This window comes from Sarcophilus harrisii, chromosome 3 (genome assembly GCF_902635505.1).
Source record: "Sarcophilus harrisii chromosome 3, mSarHar1.11, whole genome shotgun sequence".
Lineage (NCBI taxonomy): Eukaryota > Metazoa > Chordata > Mammalia > Dasyuromorphia > Dasyuridae > Sarcophilus > Sarcophilus harrisii.
The window spans coordinates 274,845,755-274,873,587 of record NC_045428.1 but is presented as its reverse complement, the minus strand read 5'-3'; the positions used below and the strand labels follow the sequence as shown (position 1 = coordinate 274,873,587).

The 27,833-nt window shown below is 34.7% G+C and overlaps 1 protein-coding gene across 6 annotated transcripts in view; it reads right to left on the bottom strand.

The window, feature by feature from the left end:
* Positions 1-27,833, bottom strand: part of SH3KBP1 (SH3 domain containing kinase binding protein 1) — a 453,585-nt gene that overhangs the window by 70,608 nt on the left and 355,144 nt on the right. For all 6 annotated transcript variants that reach the window (XM_031959528.1, XM_031959530.1, XM_031959529.1 and 3 more), the window contains 3 exons: positions 24,458-24,565; positions 2,646-2,697; positions 148-228 (listed from right to left, as the gene is read on the bottom strand). In XM_031959528.1, the coding sequence (XP_031815388.1) occupies positions 148-228; positions 2,646-2,697; positions 24,458-24,565 (241 nt within the window). The remainder of the gene's footprint in view (positions 1-147; positions 229-2,645; positions 2,698-24,457; positions 24,566-27,833) is intronic.

The window sequence follows — 27,833 nt, the reverse complement described above, 5'->3', positions numbered from 1 at the left end:
CTTGCTCTCATAGAGCTTAGTGTAATTAGGGTCATCATTACCGCATCAAGGAAAAGCAAATTGATCAAACATCTCTAAATAGATCAGTGACCAATTTTCCCTTCATCTACTACTCTAAGAAAAGCCAATAGAGAATTGATTCCATACCTTTTTCTTCTGTTCTGTTTGGAAGAGTTTCTGGTCTTTCAGGAGGTACCTTTTTAAGCTCATGCTTCCGTTCTGTTGTGCCTATTGAAAAAAATAATCCTGGTCATAAATAAAAATAAATAGCTCAGCAAAGATACTGAAGGAATCAGATACTAAGGAAAGATCGCAAAGGGAATCTAACCCTAAACTCAACATTTTAAGAATATTCTAGATTTCAGATTTACTGCACAGATCACTATCTCCTCCGTATATTCATTATCTTTCCTCCTCTATCTTCCTCCTTTCTTCCTTCTCTTTCTCTCCTTTCTCCTCTGTTTCCCCCTATTCCTGCCATGCCCTCTGACTGCCATTGGAAAATAATCAAATGGACTGGCATAATTCTAGCCCAATAAACTATTTACAATACAACAGCCACTAGGTGGCAAAGTTAAACTGCTCCATAGCAACAATAATGGCGACAAAATAGATCTAATTATCCCCACATTTCAGGATTTAATCTTTTTAATCATCAGCTGTGACCAAGGGAATGGGAAAAGGGTTTGGATTAAGTCAGAAAGTCTTCTGGTATTATGCTATATTGTAGCACTTTTCCTCTAAAGAAAGGCTTTAAATTGCCTCAGTGCATGACAAACAGAAAAATCAGTGAGTGACTGAGCATTTCAAATTGAAAATTGTGAGGAAAACAAACTCAGGATTGCTTCCTTTTTTTCTCCCTTGCAAAATCAGCCTTTAGCTTTATTTGTAGCAAGGAAAATTTAATGATTTATTCAAAAATGGAGTGTTTTTAGGTGTTTGTGTTTTGTTTTGTTTTATAAAAATGAATTCTATTGGGTCAAATATACAGCATCATTTTTGTGTATGAGAATTTACTGTGAATTAAAATGATAGCATCTTTAGCCAATCACACTGAGATGACATCTAAATTTTGCCAATAATTCTCCCCAATCCTATTCTACAAGGACTAAACAACACTGACATATTTGAGACTAGTCTAAGCAACACAAAAACTGGAATATTTTCAAGATGAACAATCAGGACACTAAGCCATTACTGCTAGAAAAATTTTGGTGGGGGAAAGAAACAAAAGAATATAATGGAACCTTTGAACTAAGTAGAGAGAGGGGGATTTTAAATTTACTCATTTTTCAATGGGGAGGCAGCATGGTATAGTGTCTGGAGTCAAAAAGATGGATTTAGTAGAAAAAAAAGATGGTAAAAAAAAAAAAAAGATGATTTAAGTCCAGTTTCTGACACATATTAGGGAAAAATCATTTAATTTCTCAGTGCCACAGACTATAATTTAAAGAAGAGATGATCTGCACTCAGAAAGGAAGTTTTCTGAATGGAAGTTGCCTCCAACAAAATAACAGGTTTGAAGAAAACAAAAACTTTTCCCCCCCAGATACACAATAAGCCTCTAGATAAATCACATATGGACAGAATTATTAACTAAATTAACTCACATTGTGTGGAAAAACTGGGATCCCTTTTATGAGACAGAAGAGAAAGGAATACAGAATATCAGAGCTGGAAGGGACCTTGGAAATCATATAATCCAACCCTTTAACTTCATAGATCATGAAGTAAAGTGATTTGTCCCATGTCGTGCCCCTTTTCCGACAGCATGGTATTATGGAAAGAATGTTCAGACTTTTGTCCAAAGAGACCTGGGCTCCAAACTCTGCTTCTCACATTTCTTTCCTGGGCAACCATGGACAAATCATTCCGTCTTTCTGGACCTATGTCTTTTTCTGATGATACTGACAATACTTAGTTTACAAAGGTGGTTGTGGACATCAATTGAAAATTAAATCATTTTGCAAATGTTAAAAAGTAATGGAAATGTTATCTATTGTTGTTATCACTAGTATGGAGACCTGTATTGCCTCTTATGATGATTGATGGTGATGGTGGGAAGTGTTTGTGTCTGTGTTTGGAGGCCTGGATTGCCTCTTATGAGGATTGATGGTGATGGTGGGAAGTGTTTTGCTCCAAAAGTTAAACATACACCTACCAAAAATAAGTGGTTTTTTGTTTTTTGCTTCTCTTATGAATCTGTAGCCTTTTTCAAACTATAATTGCTCAGACGTCAAATCCTGTTCAAATAATAACTGCTTCCAAGACTACTTGGAGGGTAACTGCAGGCATAGTGGATAGAGTGCTGGCCTGGAGTCAATTAATCAATAAACAGTTATCAAGTGCCTATTATGTGCCTGGCATGTGCTAAGCACTGGAACTTGAATTCAAATTCAGCCTCAGACATTTACTAGATGTGTCATCCTGAACAAGTTTGCCTTAGTTTTCTCAACTGTAAAATTGAGAAAATAAAAGCACCTACCTCACAGAAATAATTGGAAGGATTAAATAAGATAATATTTATAAAAGTGCCTAGCACATTAAATAGGTTTTACATATTCTCATTCCCTGTCTGACATACCCTCAATTTGACAAAGAAACAAGAAAACAATTTATTTTTAAAAAATTGAAAGGTGCATTACCTGCTCCTTGTTTGATGACAGGAGCTGATGGAGGAGGTGGTTTCTTAGGTCTCTGAAAAATTAATCAAAAACACAAAACATGAAGCTACTGGCAAACCCATTTACTCCTTTAAAACTACAGACAGTATTTCTTTACTACAGTTTGGACAAGACCAAAGAGTCTCACACACACACATACACACACACACACACACACACACACACAAAATTGAGCAACCCACTCTCTGGGGATGTGAGTGTTTGGCACCTCATACAAGCACTAAAATTAATTCAGCCTGCAAAACAAAACTCCAGTTGACAAATGCAATACCATTTCCCTATTTCTAAATTTGTAGCAGTCTTCTGGAAAAAGCCAGGCTCAGCAAAAAGGGCATAAAACCAACATGTACAAAGCAACCGCCACCAAAATAGAATTTGCAATTAAGATTTAATCAGGTGAATGACAGAACCATTCAAAGATTCCTAAGTAGTACCCCTGGAGGTGAAACTTGCTTCTTCTGACTGAGGGTCTTCTCTAAAGGAACTGCTGATGGCGGTGGGAATGGGGGTGGGGGTCAAATTTCCATCTCTTGGTCTCTTGCCACTCTACAGCTGTTATCCTATTTGGGAGGCTCATCCACCCAGCAGCTCTACCCCTGACACCCTTGATAAGACAAAATGGATTGTTCCACATCAGCTGTTATTTGTTTTTCTTTCATCTATTATCATTTTTTGGCAGACACAAAGGAAAGTAGTCATGCAGTTAGTAATAACCTTCATTGAACTAGTTCCAAAGCAGAAGCATTCGCAGTGGGGGAAATGGTCAGGTTGGCAAACAGGGAGGCAATTCAGTGAACAGACAATTAAGAATGGGCACCACTAAGTAATTACAGTATCCACCCAAAGGAGAAGAGACAGCCAACTTTGGAACTTTATCTCAAAGATAAAAATCCTTAATGACCAACAAAAAAGCATTCTCTTATGGATCTTATATCTTTCTTGGGAATATCACTAAACTTCATAGTAGTTTCACAAAGCATGGGGGTTTAGGACTGGGCCATAGGATTTAAAAAGCTAAAAGGAATCTTTTATTATTATTAACTATATTATAAAGGAACAGTCATCAAATCCTCTTGTCCAATTCCCTCATCAGAGAAATGAGGCAAGTGAGGTGCAGAGAATTCAGGAAATTGGACAAAATCCCAAGATAAATGAGTAGCAGAGCTTGGATTTAAATCTAGTCTCTCTAATCTAGACAGTGCTTTGGCTAAGGAACTGGGGCTACCCTTGCTTGGATTGCCGCCAATCCAAGTGTTCTAAGTCATAATTGACAATCACAATTGAATATGCTCTCTTCAGCCAGTCTATAAAATATACTACTTGGCGTAATGATTCAAGATAATCCAGAACTATGAAATAAATGAAATGGATAAGAACTTTCCCCATCTTCCAACATGATGGCAGATCTAAGGTGGAAATATTTAAGGCAGAGTTTGGTCTTAGAAATGACATATTAACATTATCTATGTTCTAGTTTTTTTCCTATTTATTTTATTAAATATTTCTTAATTGGCTATGCCCAAAGAGCTACCAAACTGTACATAACTTTTGATCCAGCAGCATTTCTGCTGGATCTGTATCCCAAATAGGTCATAAAGGAGGGAAAGGGACCCACATGTGAAAAAATGTTTGTAGCCACCCTTTTTTGTAGTAGCAAGAAACTGGAAACTGAATGGATGCCCATGAATTGGAAAATGGCTAAATAAATTATGGTATATGAATGTCATGGAACATTATTGTTCTGTAAGAAATGACCAGCAGGATGATTTCAGAGAGGCCTGGAGAGACTTACATGAACTGACGCTAAGTGAAATGAGCAGAACCAGGAGATCATTATACACGGCAACAAGAAGACTGTAAGATGATCAATTTTGATGGATGTGGGTCTTTGCTACAATGCAATGATTTAGGCTTGTGCCAAAGATCTTGTGATGATGAGAGCCATCTACACCCAGAGAAAAAACTATGGGGACTGAATGTGGTCACAATATAGTATTTTCATCTTTTTTGTTGTTTTTTGCTTGCTTTTTTTTTCTTTCTCATTTTTTTTTTCTTTTTGATCTGATTTTTTTCTGTGCAGCATTATAAATGTGGAAATAGGTATAGAAGAATTACACATGTTTAACATATATTGGATTACTTGCTAGGGGAAAATAAAAAACTTTTATAATTAAAAAATAAATATTTCTCAATTGCCTTTGAGTCAATTGCTTTTGAGTCTGATTCAGGCTCTGCTTAGGAGTGTTATAAGCTGCATTTCAGCCCTGTGTTTGATTTGCTGATTTAGAGAATAAAAACTGTTAGTTAACTGGATTTATTTAGACTATACAAAAGAATACAGAGGCAGCTTAAGGAGTATTTTAGACTTTTAGGAATCTTCAAATTTAAGACAGCCTGCTACAGTGACAATGGTGTCTATTCTTTTCCTATCTTACCAAGGACAAAATAGGAGGATATAACATAAACGGTTTAGGATAGAAATAATGACAAACTTCCAGATCTTGAATAATGCTTTCTTCACTGGCTTTAGAAAAGAAAGGGAGGGAGGAAGGAAGGAAGGAAAGAAAAAAAAAAAAGGCCCTCCATAATTCTTCTCCACCACTTTAAGTGACACTGAAGAACTGGTGCCCATAAGGAATGATGATGTCTATCCCTTCAAAATGTCACATCCCTCTGCTTACAGACATCACACTTTGATCAACCGTTCCTCCCCAACTATCTTTGTCAAGAAGAAAAAGAGAAACTAGTTTTTTCTAGAGGTGGCTAGGTGGGCCCAGAATCAAGCAGACCTGAGCTCAAATACAGACTTAAGACTCTTACTAGCTATATAACCCTCAGGCAAGTCAAATAATGCTTGCCTCAGTCTCCTTACCTGTAAAATGGGAATAAAAATAGCATTGATCTCCCAGAGACCAAATGAAACAATATTTGAAGAGGTCTTAGCAGAGTACTCCTGTAGCTAATATAGATTAAGTGGTATTTGAATGATTTTTCTTCCTTCTTCCCTTCCCTATTACCTTCTCATTTTCACTTACTACTCCTACAATAATTTTCCCTTTGTTATTTTTCTTGCCTCTATCCTTCTCTGGATTGATAATAGAGGTAGCTGTTGCTGGGTGAAAACAGCACTGGATTTGGAATCAAAAGACTCAGCTGTTCTTATTATCACTATTAATTAAAATGAGGATGTGTGTGTGTGTGTGTGTGTGTGTGTGTATGTCTGCCTACATATTAAAGCTGTTTGAAACTTCACTTGATTAACCTGTCTTCAAGAGAATTGGGGAACTGATTTGGCCAAGGGAAAAAAAAAAACGAAAGAAAAAAATAAAGGTAACTTTCTCATCAGCTGGCGGGGTCTAAGTTCAGAATTTGCCTAGCCTTGCCCTAAAAATTGGTACCCTCTCAATGTCCTCTGTCTGGCCCATCACTTACTGTCTTAGCCCTTTACAAGAGCCTCATCTTGATTAGAGCATGAATCGTAGTGTAAAAAAACAAAGCCTTAAATTAAAACCTATCAAGTTTTCACTGTCCTGTGCCAAGGGGAGCCCTCACTGCTGTGCCGTATTTGGCATAAACAGCATAAAATGTGACAGGATGAGGCACAGAGTCACACTAGAGGATGAGAAATATTGGAGATAAAAGACAGAGGGTTTGTGTGTGCATCTGCAACAAAGTCAATGGCTTCCAGGTATGCAAAATGTGAGGTTTTTATCTGGAGCCCAAGCTGTTGCAGGGGAAGACTATGGCGAAGCAGCTGGAGAAGAGTCCTGAAAGGGCAGGAATCAGACTTTAGGTGAACTGTCTGTCTTGCCTCCATCAGGCATGATTAATCTGTAGCCAGGTGTCTCATTTGCTTATTTGGATGGTTTGCAGTTTTGCTTTGTTTTGTTTTCTTCTGGAATCATACTGCATTTTCTTTAGTTTATTTAAATCTTAATGGTACCCATAACATGAGGGTTTTCCTTCTTCAATATGACTTTCAAACAGAACATTTTGATTAGGGTATTTTGACTTTGTTTTTCTTTTAATAAAAAGTTATTGAAAAAAATAAGCTCCCTAGCTGTACCAGATCTAAAACTATATTATAAATCAGTGGTCATCAAAACCATTTGGTACTGGCTAAGAAAGAAAGTAGTCGATGTGTGGAATAGGTTAGGTTCACAGGATAAAATAGTCAATAACTATAGCAATTTAGTGTTTGACAAACCCATAGACCCCTACTTTTGGGATAAGAATTCACTTTTTGAGAAAAACTGCTGGGAAAATTGGAAACTAGTATGGAAGGAACTAGGCATCGATCCATATTTAACACCATATACACCAAGATAAGGTCAAAATGGGTTCATAATCTAGACATAAAAAATGATGTTATAAATAAATTAGAAGAGCATTGGATAGTTTACTTCTCAGAACTATGGAGGAGGAAGAAATTTGTGACCAAAGAAGAACTGGAGACCATTAATGATCATAAAATAGATAATTTTGGTTATATTAAGTTAAAAAGTTTTTATACAAACAAAACTAATGCAGACAAGATTAGAAAGGAAGAAATAAACTGGGAAAACATTTTTTATATTCAAAGGCCTCATTTCTAAAATATATAGAGAATTAAGCCAAATTTATAAGAATTCAAGCCATTCCTCAATTGATAATTGGTCAAAGGATATGAACAGACAATTTTCAGATGAAGAAATTGAAACTGTTTGTAGCCACATGAAAAGATGCTCCAAGAAATGAGGAAACCAAATTATCACTCTTTGTGGATGATATGATGGTATACTTAGAGAACCCCAGAGATTCTACTAAAAAGCTATTAGAAATAATTCACAACTTTAGCGAAGTTGCAGGATACAAAATAAATCCACATAAATGCTCAGCATTTTTATACATCACCAACAAAATCCAACAGCAAGAGATACAAAGAGAAATTCCATTCAAAATAACTGTCAACAGCATAAAATATTTGGGAATCTATCTACCAAAGGAAAGTCAGGAATTACATGAGAAAAATTACAAAACACATTCCACACACAGTCAGATCTAACCAATTGGAAAAATATTAAGTGCTCTTGGATAGGCTGAACGAATATAATAAAGATGACAATACTCCCTAAACTAATCTATTTATTTAGTGCTATACCAATCAGACTCCCAAGAAACTATTTTAATGACCTAGAAAAAATAACAACAAAATTTATATGGAAGAAAAAAAAAGGTCAAGAATTTCAAGGGAATTAATGAAAAAAAAATCAAATGAAGGTGGCCCAGCTGTATCTGATCTAAAACTATATTATAAAGCAGCAGTCATGAAAACAATTTGGTACTAGCTAAGTGTGAAGATGGCGTATTTTAAATCAGCAGGAGTCAGGAACTCAGGTTAGGGGAAAATCGTCAGTCTTTATTCTCAGTGAAGAAGGATCAGAGGTGGAAGAGAATCGGCGATAGCAATGTGTGCAGCTGAGTCAAGAAGCTAGATAGACCAGCAGCCACACAACCAGCAGCTAGGAGTATGGAAACCAGGCCCAATCTCTCCCAGCTTCTCTTCCTGTCTCTGCCTCCACCCACCAAAATCGTCATTTCCTATACAACACATCAGGATTTGCACGGAGAGTGGGCAGGGACCATTCTTTCCAAGCATGTATATTAATAGAGTGTAGCCCAATTACTATTTAGCCTCACGTACTTGGGACCTCAGTGCATCAACTCAAACCTCAGCCCATTACAGCTAAGAAAGAAAGTAGTCAATGTGTGGAATAGGTTAGGTTCACAGGACAAAATAGTCAATAACTATAGCAATTTAGTGTTTGACAAACCCATAGAACCCTGCTTTGGGGATAAGAATTCACTTTTTGAGAAAAACTGCTGGGAAAAGTGGAAATTAGTATGACAGAAATTAGGCATGGACCCACACTTAACATCGTAAACCAAGATAAGACCAAAATGTATTCATGATTGAGGCATAAAGAATGAGATTATAAATAAATTAGAGGAACATAGGATAGTTTACCTCTCAGACTTTTTGGAGGAGGAAGGAATTTGTGACCAAAGAAGAACTAGAAATCATTATTGATCACAAAATAGAAAATTTTGATTATATCAAATTTAAAAGCCTTTGCACAAACAAAACTAATGCAAACAAGATTAGAAGGGAAGCAACAAATTGGGAAAACAGTTTTACAGTTAAAAGTTCTGATAAAGGCCTTATTTCCAAAATATATAGAGAATTGACTCTAATTTATAAGAAATCAAGCCATTCTCCAATTGATAAATGGTCAAAGGGTATGAACAGACATATTTTCACATGATGAAATTGAAACTATTTCTACTCATATAAAAGAGTGTTCCAAATCACTATTGATCAAAGAAATGCAAATTAAGACAACTCTGAGATACCACTACACACCTGTCAGATTGGCTATGATGACAGGAAAAAATAATGATGAATGTTGGAGGGGATGTGGGAAAACTGGGACATTGATAAATTTTTGGTGGAGTTGTGAACGAATCCAACCATTCTGGAGAGCAATCTGGAATTATGCCCCAAAAGTTATCAAACTGTGCATACCCTTTGATGCAGCAGTGTTTCTACTGGGCTTATATCTCAAAGAGATACTAAAGAACGGAAAAGGGTCTGTATATGCCAAAATGTTTGTGGCAGTCCTTTTGTGGTGGCCAGAAACTGGAAAATGAATGGATGCCCATCAATTGGAGAATGGTTGGGTAAATTGTGGTATATGAATATTATGGAATATTATTGTTCTCTAAGAAATGACCAACAGGATAATTTCAAAAAGCCTGGAGAGACTTACATGAACTGATGCTAATTGAAATGAGCAGAACCGGGAGATCATTATACATAGCAACATCAACATTATAGGATGATAAGTTCTGATGAACATGACTCTGTTAACAATGAGATCATTCAGACCAGTTCCAATGGTCTTATGATCAAAAGAGCCATTTACACCCAGAGAGAAGACTGTGGGGACTAAGTGTGGATCACAACAGAATATTCTTATTCTTTTTGTTGTTGTTTGCTTGCATTTTACTTTCTTCATCATTTTCTTTTCTGATGTATTTGATTTTTTTTGTATAGCAAGATAATTGTATAAACATGTATGCATATATTGGATTTAACATATATTTCAACCATGTTTAACAATAAAAACAAAAAAAAAGATCCTTACAAAGAGCCTTTCCTGATCCCCCTTAATTTCTGTGCCTTCCTCCTGAGATTATCTCCAATTTATGATAAGTGTGTGTATATATATATATATATATATATGTATATATACATATATAAATATATACCTATATGAATGTGTACATGTGTGTATGTGTATCTATTTAGTTTGTATATAATTGTTTATAGGCCATTTCCCTCATTAGATTGTGAGTTTCTTAAGATCGAGAATAGTTGGTTTTGTTTTAGAGGTTTTTGGCCTTTCTTTGTACCCCTAGTATTTAGCACAGTGTCAGTTTAATAAATGCTTGTTGACTTGTCTTTTTGACTTTACTCACCTCTAGAAGAAAGTCATTAAGATTTGACTAGGCACGGATCCAAGTAATAACACTAAATTTATATACAAACCTTGCTATGTGGAATAAAAGAGTAACTAGGAATTAGGGCAGTAAAGACAAAAGATGTAGAACAGAGAAACCACTGGTAAAATATTGCAGCAAAAATCTTCTTACAGGTATTCACATGCTTCAATTTAAAAACAAAAAACTAAAAAAGCTTCCTACAGTAACTAGATTTTTCTTGAAATTCCAAAACATAACTTAATGGAGGTGACTAAATGGCTAGGTTACTTTAGCCAATAATGACCTCCTTAATGATTTATAGTCATAAATTATTATCTACTTTCTGAAATTTTTATGAAACTTTTTAATCTAAGGCAAATTTTAAAAATCATATATTTTTGGAGATAGTACCCACTCCCCAATTAGTCAGTTTTCCCCTTTCTACCACCAACTTTGATAATATGTAAAAAGAAAAAAAAAAACAGTACTATTTTCAACACAGCTGATTTTTGTAAATGCTATTTGTAGAGAAAAAATACAGAAAGTTAAAGTTGAACAGGTCTTGGAGTTAAATGAATTCAACCCTCTAATTTCACAGTTGAGGAAATTAAGGTTCACAAAGGAGAATAATAAGCAGCGTGGAGGAACGGGAAGAATTCTGCACCTACAGTCAGAAAACCTTGCCACATGCTACCTATATGACCTTGGAGCAGATTTCCTCTCTCTACCCCTCCAGATGTGAGCTTCTTGAGATCAGGGGCTATTTTTGCTTTTGCTCTCTCTATTATTCCTAATTTGTTCCTCATAAAACAGTTATTTAGATAATCCTGAGTACAGAGCTCTGTGATGGGCACAGGAGAAGACTTAAGATCTGGGGACACAAGATCAGATACCTACTGAAGATGTCTCAAAAGTCTTAGCATGGCTTTTAAGCTTTATTAAAGCTTTAATCAATCAATAATCAATCATTTAATTGCTTAAAACCTCACTAAGAGTCTATCCATGCAGTATGGATAAGAATAATATATTGTACTATATAATAAATAAATGCATTAATTTATGCATAAAATGAAAAAGGTTGCCAAAGTATTATCTGAGGTCCAATATGGAAGACAAAGAATGAAAGTGAAATTTCATCAACAATAACAAAAACTTGTGATTGTCTGGTGTTTTACTATTTAACTCTGTGGGGTAGAAAGTTTATTATTTAATTTTTTCTAATTAGCTAAGGAAACCAAAGTCAGTCTAGATCAAAGTACCAAAAAAAAAAAAAAAAAATCACAAAATTAATAAATAAAGTGACACTTGAACTTTTGGCTTCAAGTTCAGTATTTTTTCCTACTACTTTATAATATATTAAGAAACTCTTAGTTCTCCTTTTAAAAAGAAAAAAATCTGTATTCTTTCTAAAAAAGCATTGATATCACTTCTCACTAATCTCAGGGCCTCTCTCTGTACCAACTTGTAATGAAGAAGCATAATTAAACAAAATAAATCAACACCCATTGGCCATATCTGACAATTGTATGCCCCATTCTTCCTGAAGGCTCATATCCTCTTTGCTGAGAGAAGGAAGTTGTGTTCGCACCATTAATCCTCTGAAATCACTGCATTTATCAAAGATTTGATGATTTCTTTCAAGGCTACTCTCTTTTATGAAAACACTGCTATCATTTTGTAAATGATCCTTCTGGTTTTGCTGATTTTAGTTGTTGGTTTGTATAAATGTTCCCAAATGTCTCTGAATTCTTGATATTTGTCATTTCTCATACTGTAGTAATATCTTATTATATTCATATAACAGAATTTGCCCAGCTGTTCTCAAATTAAGGGCACTCAATTTGTTACCATAAAAAATACTACTATGAGTATATGGAATCTTTGACTTCCTTTGTGTATATTCCTAGTTTTAGTATTGCTGTGTTTGTGTATATAACTCAGTTACTTTTTTTTTTTTTTAGCATAATTCAAAATTGTTTTCCAGTGAGAGTGGATCATTTCTCAATTCCACCAATATTAAACTAGTAGAACACCTATTATATATTAATTTATTTGATGAAATTTTATTAAATGCCTATTATTGTGTATGCAACACTCCCCATTAGGTGATAGGAGCTATATAGAGTTAAGTAAAATACAAGCTCTGATCTTGAGTACCTTAGATATCTGATACTATGTAGTTAATTCTAGGAAAGGCCCATTATAGGATATTAGAAAAGAAAAATGCTGCTGTTTTCTAGAACCTGCAGTCTAATAGGGCAGATGAAACATACACAGTGTGAAAAAAAAAAGACTAAAACCTGGGAAAATAATGGACTTCAATAGTGCAGCAATGCTATATGGCAGTCAAGAAAGTTAATTTTATTCTAAAATACACCGAAGGACACAGAGTTTCTCAGAGAAGTGGCAGTCTACTCTAAGTCTATCCCGATCAGACAATATATGAAATACTACATTGAGTTCTGGGTGCCTCATTTTAGGAAGACTCTAGATAAGCTAGCAAGTGTTCTATGGAAAACAATTAAGATCATAGAGGACCTTGAGATAAAACACAGGAGATTCCCTGAAAGAAGATGCTTAATCTGGAGAAGAAAAGAGTGTGCAGGGAGGTACATAATAGCTATGTTGCAAATTTCTAAAGGACTACAATCTTGGAGAGGGATAGAAAGAGAGAAACAGGAACAGTGGGTAAAAATTGGCAAGAGGCAAATTGAGGCTTGATATAATGGGAAAAAATTAGAAATAATCTAATTATCATTATTAATATTATTATCATGGCCTAGAACTAATAGGTTTTCAAAATGCTTTGTAATTACTATCTCATCTTATCTTCACAACACATCCCTGGGAGATAGGTATGAAATTATTATCTCCATTTTATAGATGAGGAAACTGAGAGAAATAAAAGCTAAATGACTTATCCAAAATCGTAATAAGTATCTGGGACTGATTTTGATTTCAAGTTCTTTCTAACTCTAGAACCCAGCATTCTATCTGCTCAAAACCAGGCTGTAGCAGATATTACTACTCAGGAGGCCATAGTTGTCTTCAAACAAAGGTAGGACCACTGACTGCATGTATTTTTTTAAAAAAGGGATTCTTGTTAATTTTATGGGTTGGTCCTTGAGATTCCTTCCAAGTCTATGATTCTGTAATAATACAAATAGGTATCAGTTTGGAATCTGACTACAGCTCAAGTGCAGCTAATATTTAATGTTCATCCCCCTCTCTATGTAAATTTCCTAAGAGCATTAACTACCATCTACCCTGGAATCAATATAAAATATATACAAAATACATTATCTTCTAGATAGATTATTTCTTAGGTAGTTTTGCATCTTGTAGGTAGGAAATAAATATTTATTTTTGGCGGAATGTGAAGAACTAAGCATTTTAATCTTTTAAGCTAGTTGGAAGATGGTGGGAAATTCAGCCATTATCAAACTCTTCCAGCTTTAAAATTCTTCAGTTTGGAGGACACATGACCAGAAACACTTTCTCTTTTTTTATCTGAGCCTTTTTTTTTTTTCTCTATTTCTCTACTCTGTCCTTCTGAGCCAAGTTTCTCTGTCTCCTTTGGAAATTACTTTCTCCAAAAAAAAAAAAAAGCTAAAAAATCTTTTTCCTGGTTTCTTATTCTAAGAAAGAATGACTCTGGGAAACAGTTTTTTCTGGTCTTACAGGAATCTAAATTCTCCTTTATTCTAATATAATTATTATAGTCTATGAAAATTGCTTCATTGCTGCTTTATCATGCTTTCAAAGTATTTAATCTTTTGCTTCTGGAAATCCATGCTAATGTCAGGACCGAGGATAGATCCCCAAAGAATCTTGTAACATAAATAGCTAACAGAATCTAAAATGTGCAACAAGAGATAAGTCATTGCTATCCCAGCATTGATCATTTAGGTACAGAGCCAAAGGCATCCAGGACAGAGAGAACCTGTAGACCACTTTCTTGGAAACACAGCCAGAACTTCCATATGTTCCTGAGTAAATGCTTGAATCCATGCCTTTGCATAAAATCATCAGAATTCACCAAAGAATTTTTAAGCAGTTTTAAGTGAGCTCAAGGACTGTCTCAATGAATGAATGCTGCTTCCTTCTCTCTCCCTAAATCATAAGAATTTCTCTTCCTTCCCCAGCGAGTGATTTAAACCACAGCCATTGGCAAGACAAGACGACATCTGTCTAAAACAGGTGGCAGACTGTTTCATATTCCCTCATCCACACAGTGACTACGCGTTAATGATTCTGATTATCATTACAACATCAACTTTTGGCAAATTACAGCATGGTCTCTAGTCACTCAATCTTAAAATCTCCTATAGAATAAGGATGTGACAATAATGAGTTTTTAATAACAAGAAATATAAGGGTGGTTGGCTTTAAAAATTAAGGAAAAAATATATGCAATGAACTGAATGCTTGCCAAAATAAAATGTCATACTGGAAGTATTTTTTTTTAATTTCTGACAGCCATCAAATCTTTTCTTAAACCAATCAATAGATCATTCTTTCATTCACTTATGCAACAGCCATTTATAGAGCAACTGGCATATGCAAAACACTATGCTAGGTAGGCCCCAGAGGATAAGAAATAAAGATAATTAAGACATGGTCTCTGCCCTTGTGGCATTTGCCATCTAATTTGCATAATTCAGATTATGTAAATTTAGCATTATACTTGCAAGCTAAACTAAAAGTCTGTGAAAATGGGTGGTGACTGTTGATATTCAGAGTTAGTATACTCTTTTCTAGTCTTAAAGTAAATGTATGAATCAAATTAAAAAAAAAAAAGTCATAGTATTGAGAGGTAAAAGAGCTGTTTTAGAGATCAAATATTCTAAATTCCCCATTTTCAAGATGGCTCCATGCCTTCCTTAAAGTCCTAGCTAAAATTTCATGTTCTAAAAGAGGCCTTCCAATTTCCCATGTTTAATATATATTTGGATTACTTGTTGTCTAAGAGAGGGGAGAGGGGAAAGAGAAGGAAAAAATTTGGAACACAAGGATTTACAAGGGTGAATGTTGAAAATTATCTTTGCATATATTTTGAAAACAAAAAGCTATTATTTAAAATAAAAAATAAAAGAAAATAAGAGGTCTTCCCTAGTCCTCCTTAATTTTAGCATTTCTCAAAATTATTTTTACATGAGGTTAGAAAAAAATTAACTTCTATTAAGTGGAATTTTAGCACCTTTTCTTTGATATCATCTCCCACTTTTCCTATATATATATCTTGTTTATGTATACTTGTTGGGGCAGCTAGAATGGAACTGAAAATAGAGTACTATCCCTAGAGTCAGAAGCACATGAATTCAAATTTAACCTCAGATATTTATTAGCTACATAAATCCCAGGCAAGTCTCTCTTCATCCACAAAATGAGCTGGGAAAGAAAATGGCTTTGCCAGGAAAAACCTGATGAGCACGACTGAAATGTCTCAACAACAAATATATTTTGGTTTGGATGCGGGCTCTCTCATTACACTATGAGCTCCTTGAAAGCAGGACCTATTTTTTGCTTTCCTTGCACAGTGGCTGGCACAGAATAGGAACTTAATAAATACTTGTTAATAATCATTAATAATAAATACTTGATTAGACTTCTTGTTCATGTTTCCAGAGAACAGAACTAAGCACAATAGAAGGACAAATGAACTAACAACGCTAAATCAAAGTAGAAGGGGCTGTTTTGTCAGGCAGTAAGCCTGGAGGACCTCAGGCAAAGGCTGGAGGACCACCAGTCAGGTACACCATAGGAAGATTTCTTTCAGTTATGGGTTAGATTAGACAGTGTATGAGTTTTTCTCCAACACTGGAAAATATGTTTTTTCCTCAGCCTTTGGCAAAAAAAGACTCCAGCCAGAGCCATGAAGATTGATAAAGACTCTCTTAAAGTACCCATGACACTAGGACAACATGGATGCTGGGATTTGGGGGCAAGTGACACAGGGTATGCTGAGAGGATATATATATATATACATATAATATATATATATTATATATATATATATATATATATATATGTATATATGAATGAAAAGTGGAGGATATTAGAGAAAAGGTGCTAAAATTCCACTTAATAGCAGTTTATTTTCTCTACCTACATGTAAAAATAATTTTGAAAAATGCTAAAAGTAAAAAGGACTAGGAAAGGCCTCTTTTAATTTATTTTTTAAAATAATAGCTTCTTATTTTCAAAATATATGCAAAGACAGTTTTCAGCCTTTCACCCTGCCAAAACCTTGTTTTGCTTTTTATTTCTACTTACATTTGTCTCTTTCTCTCTGTTCATATTATCTCTACTTTAATTCAGATTCTCATCTCTTGCTTATACTAAATAATAATAGCAAATAGCTAGAATTTATGTAGCATTTAAGTGATTGCAAAGCATTTAAAATATTTCATTTTATTTTCGCAACTCTCTTGGGAAGTGGATACTATGGTTGTCCCTGTTTTACAGACAAGGAAACTGAGGCAGAGGCTAAGTGACTTGGTTGGTGTCACACATCTAGAAAGTATCTGAGGACAGATTTGAACTCAGATTTGAGTCTTCCTGACTCCAGACCTGAAGCACTCTAGCCACTGCACCACTCAGCTGCCCATTCCCATAGTTACCAAAATGATACTTTTCTAAAACACAGTCACCCACCCCAATTCAAAAATATTCAGACTTTCTATAACCTTTAGGATGAAATACAAAATCCTTAGGTTGGCATTTAAATCCCTCTACTACCCTATCCCCTACCTCTCCTGCCAGCCATATCTTATTTTATTTAGACATATATTAAGTGTTACCTATATGAAATATTTCATCTTCCTCTTCGATACCTTAGCACATACACTTCCCTATATCTAGGGTACACTTGCTCTTTACCTCTGCCTAAAAATTCCCATATTCCTCCAAAAAGTAAGTCAAGTAAAATAAGGAGAGGCCCTTCCTGCTGCCCACCCCTCTATCTCAGTTACTTATACTCTTACTAGGTTTATTCATTTTTGTTGTGGGACATCAATCAATCAATAAATGTTCATTAAGCTCCAACTATGTGCCAAGCTATGTTTTAGGGAGGAAAAAAAGAGGCAAAAATACAGTTTCCTTTCAAAAAGCATAAAGTCTAAGAAGTTAGACAACATACATACATACATACATATATATATATATATATATGTATGTATGTATGTATATATATATATGTATATATTTATAGCAAACTATCTACAGGATAAATAGGATGTTTAACAGAAGAGAAACATTAGAATTAGGAGTTGAGAAACTCTTCCTGTTAAAAAAAGAAGGGGGGGGGGGAAGAAAAAAATGGTTCAAATTTGGATTTCAAGTAAGCAGACCACAGGAGAGAGAATATTACAGGCCTGGAATGGAACACCTATGCATGTACATGTCCTCCAGCAGGACCTTGGACATAGGAGGATGGGGTGGTGACTCTGGGGAATGAGATAGGAAAAAGGTGCTCCTGTGATTTGGTTCATGAATAGGATTCCCAGGGAGGGAATTCCTTCTCCCACTGAACATCAAGAGATTGTTCAGTAACTTATTTTCTTAAAGAATTGCTCTGGGGTAACTGTTCAGTGTCAAACAAAATCAAAGACTTGAAAGAAAGTGTGAGAATAAATTTTTGGTACTGTGAGAAACTGGCCAAGTTTTACCAGCTATAGAAATTTGTCAGAGGGTCAAAATTATACTCAGAGGGTAGAATTGTTCAGGTGTCAGAAGCTGAAATGAAGACTGGGTGGCCCAGATCTCTTCCCCAAATAGCAGTCCTGGGACAAATGAACAGAGCATACACTCTTCTGTCTTTTGCAGCAAAAATGGCCCCACAATACTACCTAGTGCAGCCCAAATCAGACTGAAATATAATTGGAAAATATTTAACAAAATTTTTAAAATAATACATATTTAGGACTAAGTCAATATGTGACCTACAGGGATCCTTATGTATGGACTAGGAGTCACTGTTTTTATATGAGTTTGACACCATAGCCATTATATAGGAATCTCTTATATACACACAAAGATCCTTCCTGGAGATATAGGGTTCAAAGTTGTTTATGATTCCTCTTCCTAAGTCATATTAGTAAATCAATATTCAACAGGACACAATAATTAAGACCTATAATAATATAATATCTCATAAACCCCCAAAATTCAGGTCTGGAATAAGAATTCACTATTTGACAAAAATTGCTGGGAAAACTGAAAAATAATATGTCAGAAACTCGGCACAGACCTATAATCTCACACCTCATGCCAAAATAAGATTAAAATGGATACATGATTTGAGCATAAAATATGATACTATAAACAAATTAGGAGAGCAAGGGAGCAATGTTTTAGGGAGGAAAAAAAGAGGCAAAAATACAGTTTCCTTTCAAAAAGCATAAAGTCTAAGAAGTTAGACAACATACATATATATATATATATGGAGATATATATCTTTGGAGAAGGGAGGAATTTATGACCAAAGAACAATTAGAGAACATTGTGAAAGGCAAAACAGACAACTTTGATTACATTAAATTAAAAAGCTTTTGCACGAACAAAACCAACAGAAACAAAATTAAAAGGAAAGTACAAAGCTGAGTGGGGGGAATATTTACAGCCAGTGTTTCTGATAAAGGTTTCATTTCTAAATATATATATATATATATATATATATATATATATATATATATACATATTTAATGAGAAATATATAAAGAATCGTGTCAAATTAATAAGAATACAAGTAATATCCCAATTGCTAAGTGGTCAAAGAATATGAAGAAATAATTTTCAGATGATGAAATTAAAACCATCTAGTCATATGAAAAAATGCTCTAAATTACTATTGGTTAGAGAAATGCAAATTAAAAGAACTCTGAATACAAAGTAACAGCAAGAATGTGCTATGATCAATATGGAAGATTTGGTTCTTCTCAGTGGTTCAGTGATCCAAAGTAATCCCAATAAACTTTTGACAGAAAATGCCATCTACATTCAGAAAAAGAACTAAGGAGACTGAATTAAATCAACACATGCTATGTTCACTTCTTTTTTCTGTTTTTTTTCCCCTCTCTCCCATGGTTTTTCCTTTTGCTCTGATTTTTCTCTTCCAACATAATTCATAAAGCAATGTATGTTAAAAAAAATAAGTGGAAAAAAAAAACAACTCTGAGGTACAACCTCACACCTGTTAGATTGGCTAAAATGACAGGAAAAGATAATGATAAATGTTGGGAGGGATGTGGGGAAAATGGGACATTATGCATTGTTGATGAAGTTGTGAAATGAATGGCTGAACAAGTTGTGTTTTATGAATATGATGGAATATTATTGTTCTATAAAAAATGATGAATAAGCTGATTTTTAGAAAGGCCTGGAAAGATTTATACAAACTGATGCTGAGCGAAACAAGCAGAACCAGGAATATATTGTACACAATAATGATATGAATATGCAATCATCAACTATGAAAGACTTGATTCTTCTCTGTGGTTCAGTGATCCAAAACAATCCCAATAGTCTTTGGAAAGAAAATGCCATCTGCATCCAGAAAAACTAAGGAGACTGAACGTAAATCAACACATGCTATGTTCACTTTTTTTTCCGTTTTTTTTTTTTTCTCTCCTATGGTTTTTCCCTTTTGTTCTGATTTTTCTCTCCCAACATGATTCATAAAACAATATGTGTTTAAAAAAAATAACAATTTGTAAAGTTTAAAAAAAAGTAAATCTATGTCTATTATAAGTATGATTAAGATAAATATCAGGAAATCTAGATGTTATGGGAAATAAGAGAGTTAATGGAGAGTTATTCTCCATGAGATTATAAAATTCATGGACATGTAAAAGGAAAAACCCTTCATGAGGCTCAAATGAGATTAAGCCCTTAAAGATAAAGAGATAAAGATAAAAAATAGATAAAAGGTATTTTAAAAGATAAATATCCTGTGAAAACCTGAAAATATTTTTAGACCAAAGTGAATCATTTTGTTTCTTTGGTCCAGATCTATGATTTCATTGATCTAGAGAGCTCCCTCTAAGGAAATTACCCAGGTAACAGGGCACCTGCTTTGCAACTTAATGGTCTTAGAATTATTTGGGAAACTAAGAAGTTACACGTCTTGTCCAGGATCCCACAACCTGCATGTTTCAGAGGCAACATTTGAACTCAAGTCTTCCTGACTTCAAGGTTTGTTCTCTAACCACTGTACCACACTGCTGACAGTGTGATAAAATTTAACAGATTTTATATCAATTTTGTTTTAATATTCTGAAAGTTGAGATTGACTGATCAGAGAGCAGAGGTGGAAGGTAGAAGTTCTTTCTCCAGAAGCATATATATGTATATATATATATTCTGGATAATAGTAAGAATTTCCTATTCAAATATAAATTATCCATGGAAAGAGTCACACTTTAAGCTTGTGGCCTGCTATTTAATGCCATACAATTCCTTTTCAATATAAGAAATAGCTGAGAACCAAATAGGGATAGAAAAAGGAGGCAATCTGTGGGAGTAGGGGTATCCTCTACGAAGTTGTTGCACTTAGCAGATGGGAGATATCATAAAGATTCTGGCCTATGGAGGTAGATTTAAAAGGCTTTAAAGTACAAAGTAGGAAGGGACAGATAATGAACATCCCCATCCTTCAAAAATCTTACTTCAGGCCAGCACCTTTGAGGGGTAGGATATGATCTCAAAACTCTGTTGGGAAGTACATCTGTGCATGATTCTGAAGCAAAGTTCTATGCAAGCTAGATTTTTGATAACTAAATTTTTGACTTTGTTCTTTCTATTAGTTAATTCTATACCTTGATTTTAATTCATTCCCTCTGCTGTGTTCATTAAAGACAGGAGAGTTGGCTGCTGCTTAGTGGAAGATTTCTTTTTCTCTGCCTTGTTTTTTGAATTTATTATCCTCCTTAAATATGGGCAGGATTTAGAAGGTGGGATTTGACATTATAGTGATATTGTTCTATTTGGTCCTGCTAGCAAGAGATTTCAGCAAGGTAGCAGAATGGAAAGAATGCCAGACTTGGGGGGCAAAAAAAGACTGGGGCTGACACACGAATATAGGAAAGTCACATAATCTTTTGGTGATTGCATAATCACCATGCAAAATGGTGCAGTGGACAGAGTGCTAGACCTAGAGAATTTAAATCTAATTTCAGACACTTGGTCTGTAACCTGATTGATCACTCTGTTTACCTCAGTTTCTTCAACCACAAAATGGGGATAATATTAGCACTTATCTTTCAGGGTTGTTGTGAGGAACAAATGAGATAATATTTATAAAAGTTTTTAGCCCAGTACCCGGCATGTCAAAGAAGTTTAACAAAATGTTTTTTCTTCCTTTCTCTATGAGTTCCAGTTCCTTCAGTTGTTACAAAAACTGGCATTTATATAGTACTTTAAAGCCTGCAAAGTGCATTACAAATATTACCTCATTTGATCCTCTCAATCACCTAGGAAGTAGGTGTTTTATTATCCCCATTTTACAAATAAGAAAACTAAGGCTTGGAGAGATAATATAATTTGCCCAAGTTATTAAGTGTCTGAGATAGTATTTGAATTCAGGTCTTCTGGATGTCAGTTCAATATTTTATTTTTTGCTCCATCTATATGCCCTAGTTATAAGAAGAATAATAGTAGCATCTAACTCACAAGGATATTATAAGTATCAAATTAGATAATCTGTGTCAGCTACTGGTAAGTGTGCTCTAGGAAAGAGAATGGAAGACCGTCTTTCTCCAAGATAAAAATTTTGACTACCAAGACCTTGAAGGCTTAATAAATGCTTCTTGAGTTGACTAAGACATGGCTTCTTAAACTTTTTTCATTTATGACTCTTTTTTGTCTAAAAAATTTTTATGATCCCGGGTATATAGCTATACAAAATAGGTATATTCATATTCATCAAATATTTATCAATAATAATAATAATAAATAATAATTTTGCAATCTCCACATTCTGTTTACAAAACCCCATATGGGGTTGCAAACCACATTTTAAGAAGCTAGGGGATTAGGCAGACTACATGCCCTGAGATAAATTGGGCTAATTATGAAGGTCTAACTATTATAGTTTCTTCCCCAATTAATAACCCCCTGTACAAGGGGATGCTGAAGTTCTTGAATGTCTACCAAGATTGAAACAATCAGAAATTCAGAATAATAGGTCCATAAGCTCGATCATATTCATCATAACCTACTGGCAGTGCTAGGGTCTTCAAATCCAATAAAAATGGGGACACGATAAGAAATTATATCAGATTATAAAGAAGGGAAAGGGACCTGTATGTGCACGAATGTTTGTGGCAGCCCTTTTTGTAGTGGCTAGAAACTGGAAACTGAATGGATGCCCATCAGTTGGAGAATGGCTGAATAAATTGTGGTATATGAATATTATGGAATATTATTATCTGTAAGAAATGACCAACAGGATGATTTCAGAAAGGCCTGGAGAGACTTACACGAACTGATGCTGAGTGAAATGAGCAGGATCAGGAGATCATTATATACTTCAACAACAATACTATATGATGACCAGTTCTGATGGACCTGGCCATCCTTAGCAATGAGATCAACTGAACCATTTCCAATGGAGCAGTAATGAACTGAACCAGCTACGCCCAGAGAAAGAACTCTGGGTGATGACTAAAAACCACTACATTGAACTCCCAATTCCTATATTTATGCCCACCTGCACTTTTTATTTCCTTCACAAGCTAATTGTACAATATTTCAGAGTCTGATTCTTTTTGTACAGCAAAATAACAGTTTGATCATGAATACTTATTGTGTATCTATTTTATATTTTAATATATTTAACATCTACTGGTCATCCTGCCATCTGGGGGAGGGGGTGGGGGGTAAGAGGTGAAAAATTGGAACAAGAGGTTTGGCAATTGTTAATGCTGTAAAGTTACCCATGCATATAACCTGTAAATAAAAGGTTATTAAAAAAATAACAATCAAAAAAAAAAAGAAATTATATCAGAAATGGCATTTTTTTTCTGTGTAAATTAGTAAAACTGATTTAGCCTCAAATTGCATTGCTGTAAAGACCTGTCTTGTTTATTTCATATAGATGCTAGTATTTATAATAGTATTAGTATTAGTAAAAACTTTATTAAGGACCAGAAACTCTTTAAGCCTAGAAGAAACTGTCTTTCATCTGGAAAGACCTGAGAAAAGCCCTGGCAGTTTTCATATTCCCTATAGTCACTATAAATTCAGTCAAATCTAATATGCTTCAATATATCATGGTGAACTATAATGAGTTGTATGTTAAGTTTTGCTCTCTCCTTTTTGTAGCAGGTAGGTAGCTTTAATCAAATAACTCTCTATTACAAAGTATATCCTGCAAAATGTTTAGGAATAACTAGAAAAACATCATCATCTCTCCAACTCTTACAATTAGTCTTCTGAAACTAGATCTGCCTGGTATACAGTAAGCACTTAATAAATGCTTGCTGACTGACTGGTTGACCTTCAGTACTGAGTATCAGATCAGTCTAAAAGCACACAGGATCACTGTATTAGTCAGAACAGATAACAGCCAGCTTCTAGTCACTTCTATATATGTATATTCACTGCAGTGTCAAGAAAGAATCAACAGAGCGAGAGTTTTGGTGGGTGGCCAGTTCACCAAGTCCACATCTATACTCACTGAAAGAATGGCCAGTCCTGAAGGGCAGTTTGGAACAGAAGCAGCTCCTCCATGGTGAGCTAATATGGATAAAAATCAGTCAGGGGAAGAAGAAGAAATGACTCACTGTTGAACTTGAGTAATCCAGTATTGTTATCATAATTATATCACCATGACCTCACATTTATAGAGATGACAATTTTAACTTTTCAAAGTGTTTTCATGTCTATTCTCTCATGTCATATTGAAAGCAATTGCAGCACAGACATCCACCCAGTATGCAACCTATCCAAGATGGGGCAGTTCAATGGAACCAAAACATTTTTTAGCACAGAAGTCAGAGGCAAAGATGAAAATAAAATTGGAGCCCATAAAGAAAGACTGAACAGACTGCATGTGAACCCAGAATGGAAAGAACAGCAAGATACAAAATGGTCTTCATAACCAACTGCATTTGTGGACACTAATAAGTGGATAATGTGTCAGCCAGTATAAAGGATAGAAATGAGGGAGCTTGCCAGAAAGAATTCCTGGAGAAGAAAAGAAATCCCATCTCTTTAGAGCCTACAAACTAAAAAATATATATACTTACATTCCCCTCCTTTTCAAAATCAGGTGGAAGAAGTTTCACAAAGTTATCTGGAAACACTCCTCGTCTTCCATTCAGTTCTCCTTCCCACCAGCCTACATCGATGCAATCCTAAAATATAAAAAGGAAGAAGTTGAGAAATAGCAGACATACTGAATGGATATTCTCTCTGTCTCTCTGTCTCTGTCTCTCTCTCTTTGTCTCTCTCTGTCTCTGTTTCTCTCTCTGTGTCTCTCTGTGTGTCCCTTTCTGTCTCTGTCTGTCTGTCTGTCTGTCTCTCTCTCTCTCTGTCTCTGTGTACCTGTGTCTCTGTCTCTGTCTCTCTGTCTCTCTCTCTTTGTATCTTTCTCTCTCTCTGTCTCTGTCTCTCTCTTTCTTCAGCTGCAGAACTTGGACTGTGTGAACTTGGACAAATCACTTAAGCTTTGGAGAAGGAAACCACACAAGAAAAGGAAATGGAAAAACTCTTCAGTACATCTGCCAAGAAAACCCAATGGGCAGAGATTCATGAGGGTTACAGAACTGTATGAATGAAACAAGTGAGCAATGTAGTAATTGCCCAAGCAAACAATCTGGTAATCCAAATGCCCTGTCACATACTGAGTAAAACAGGCACCAACACCATGCAAGTTCAGTTCATTCATGTTGCAGATGAGACAATTGGGCCCAACAGAGAGTAAGTAGCTGTCCAAGGTAGGGGTGCAGCAAGCAGTAGAATGAGATTTGAACTAAGGCCCTCAGGGTCCCAACCTGGAGTTCTTTCCCTTGTATGTTGCTATCTCTATCTATAGTTGAATTTTTTGCTTGGAAACCAGGTACTGAAGTTATTTCCTTTATGCTTCTTCATAAGGTTCTTCAATGATATCCTCACTTCTTATGCTGGCACTCCTAAAAATGTACCTCCTGCACTGTACGGGTTAAATGAGATAATATTTGTACAAGTATTAGGTATAGTGCCTGAGATGTAGCAGGTGTTATAAAAATGCTTATTCCCTTCCCCCTCTTCCCTCTAAATCATACTATAAATACTCTTAAATTTGATCTCAGGAAATAAATATTTGCATTTAAGTTCAGAATTAACAATTATAAGGACAAGATTCCCATCTAAGTTAAAAATTAACTAGACTGAACGCAACAAAATTTGAATTGCTGTAATGATATTGTGCATGCATCCTTTTGGGATAATTGCAATCAAAAAACTTTGAAATGCTTTTTTCTACTTCTGCATTTGCATTATATTATCTCAGTTTCTCTAGTAGAAGAATCTGATGTAATCCTGGAGAATCCACATTGTTAATTTGTTTTTTAATTGATAATGGCTTTTTTTTTTTTAATTGAAGGGAAGTTGGAAGTAGAATTTCTCTGCAAAAAAAAAAAAAAAAAAAAAAAAAAAAAAAAAACTAAAAAAATCTCACTAGTTCCCCTTCCTTTATTTAACCTCTGTTCCTGGATAAATTCTGGCCACCTACAATGTCTTCCCTGCTTCTCCCCAAGTGAAGTGCCTTCCCCCTTATTCAAAAGCTGGCTCTAATATCAGCTGCTAGAGATACTCCTATCTTTCATCTATTCTTACTTATTCATACTAACCATTCAAGACAATGATTTTTAGATTTTAGTTGTGACCTCAAGATCATGGACTTGGTTCACATTTATTTTTTATCTGATTCATAATTGCTTTGCTGTGGTTTTTTGTTTTTGTTTTGAAATTTTTCTTTCTTGCTTTCTCAGTATTCCTGAATGAGTGTTTATGTTTCATTTAGTTCCATTTCTAACAGTAAAAGAAAAATTACAGTATCACAGTAATTTTCCTTTTTATTATGAAATTAATGAAGCAATTTCCATCCAATAAATAACATGAAGCTATGTGACAGACTTCTAGTATTTTTTAAATAGAACTTTGTGGAGTGGTTTTCTATCCAATGTATCTTTTTTTTTTAATGCTAATTGGCATGGTTGATTATTTTAGGACTTATCTTGCCCCTATTCCTTATTGGAAATCACAGCATGAATTTGTCTATGACTCATTTCCTAATCTGCAAGAGGATCAAAATAACACTTGTATCTAACTATCTTATAAAATTATCATGAAAAAATATGCTATCTATCTTAAAAGGATATGGAAATGAAATAGGAGTTGCCATGATCAAAGGAAGGCTAAAATACTTGTCTGCTTGTTCTGATTGCTGGGAAGAAATATAAACTTCACACCAAAAAAAAAAAAAAAAAAAAAAAAACCAACCAAAAAACATGGGGCAGAAGTTGCCAGTATAACTGGCTTAAGAGGACTAAAAAAATGAAGCCTGTTGAAAGAACAGAAGGGAAATGGTAATTAATATCAGGATATCTGATGAGAGACGGCAGTCTACAGAAAACTTGAGAAAAAAAAATTTTTCCCCAAAGACTCACAGGCTAAATTAAGGCAAAACCAGAAGAATTATTTTGACATCAAAATGAGAAGTGAAAATGATGATGAGGTTTTCTCACACAAAACCAAAAGCTGAAATATACAAGCAGTTAACATGATGAACAGGAAACTAACCAATAGAGAAATGAGAGTACTATAAGAACCAAAGACTGCTAAATTTTGTAGCAGGCACAGGTAAAGAATAAAAGATATCAACTATAAGTCTGAAAGGAAAGTAGATAAGAAAAGGGAAGCCTTATTGGTTGAGTACACTTAGACCCTGATATTGCTCCCAAGATGAAGATATGGAGATAAACTTTTCACTGCTGAATTAATCATACAAAAACCAATTCCCGAGGTGGGGTATTTATTCTTCCAAAATTAATTTTCTGAAGGGACCAAGAAATCATCTTTATGTTCTATTACTAGGTGGGTACTTGGAGTAAAACATTTAATAGGGCTTTATAAAATGTAAATGTTGCTTTTCTTGTTAAAAGATAAAACTAAGAGCAAAGCAAAAAAAAAAAAAAAAAAAAAATATATATATATATATATATATATATCTCAGGCATCCAAGGAAGCTACTACTAACATCTTCTAGTATTACCGAAGTAGGGAGAGCAGGACCTTTAACACTTCCTAATGATGAATCATCACTTCAGAACAATTCCAATAAATTGGAATGAAAAATGCCATCTGTATCCAGAGAGAGAGAGAACTAAGGAAACTGAATGTAGATAGGAACATAGTAATTTCAACTTTCTTTGTTTTTTCTTTCTTGTGTTTTTTCCCTTTTGGTCTGATTTTTCTTGTACAACATGACAAATATGGAAATACGTCTAAAAGGATTGTACATGTTTAACCTTTATCAGATTGCTTGCTGTCTTGAGAGGAAGGGAAAAAGGGAGAAAAAAATGGAATATAAAATCTTACCAAAATGAATATTGAAAACTATCTTTACATATATATGGAAAA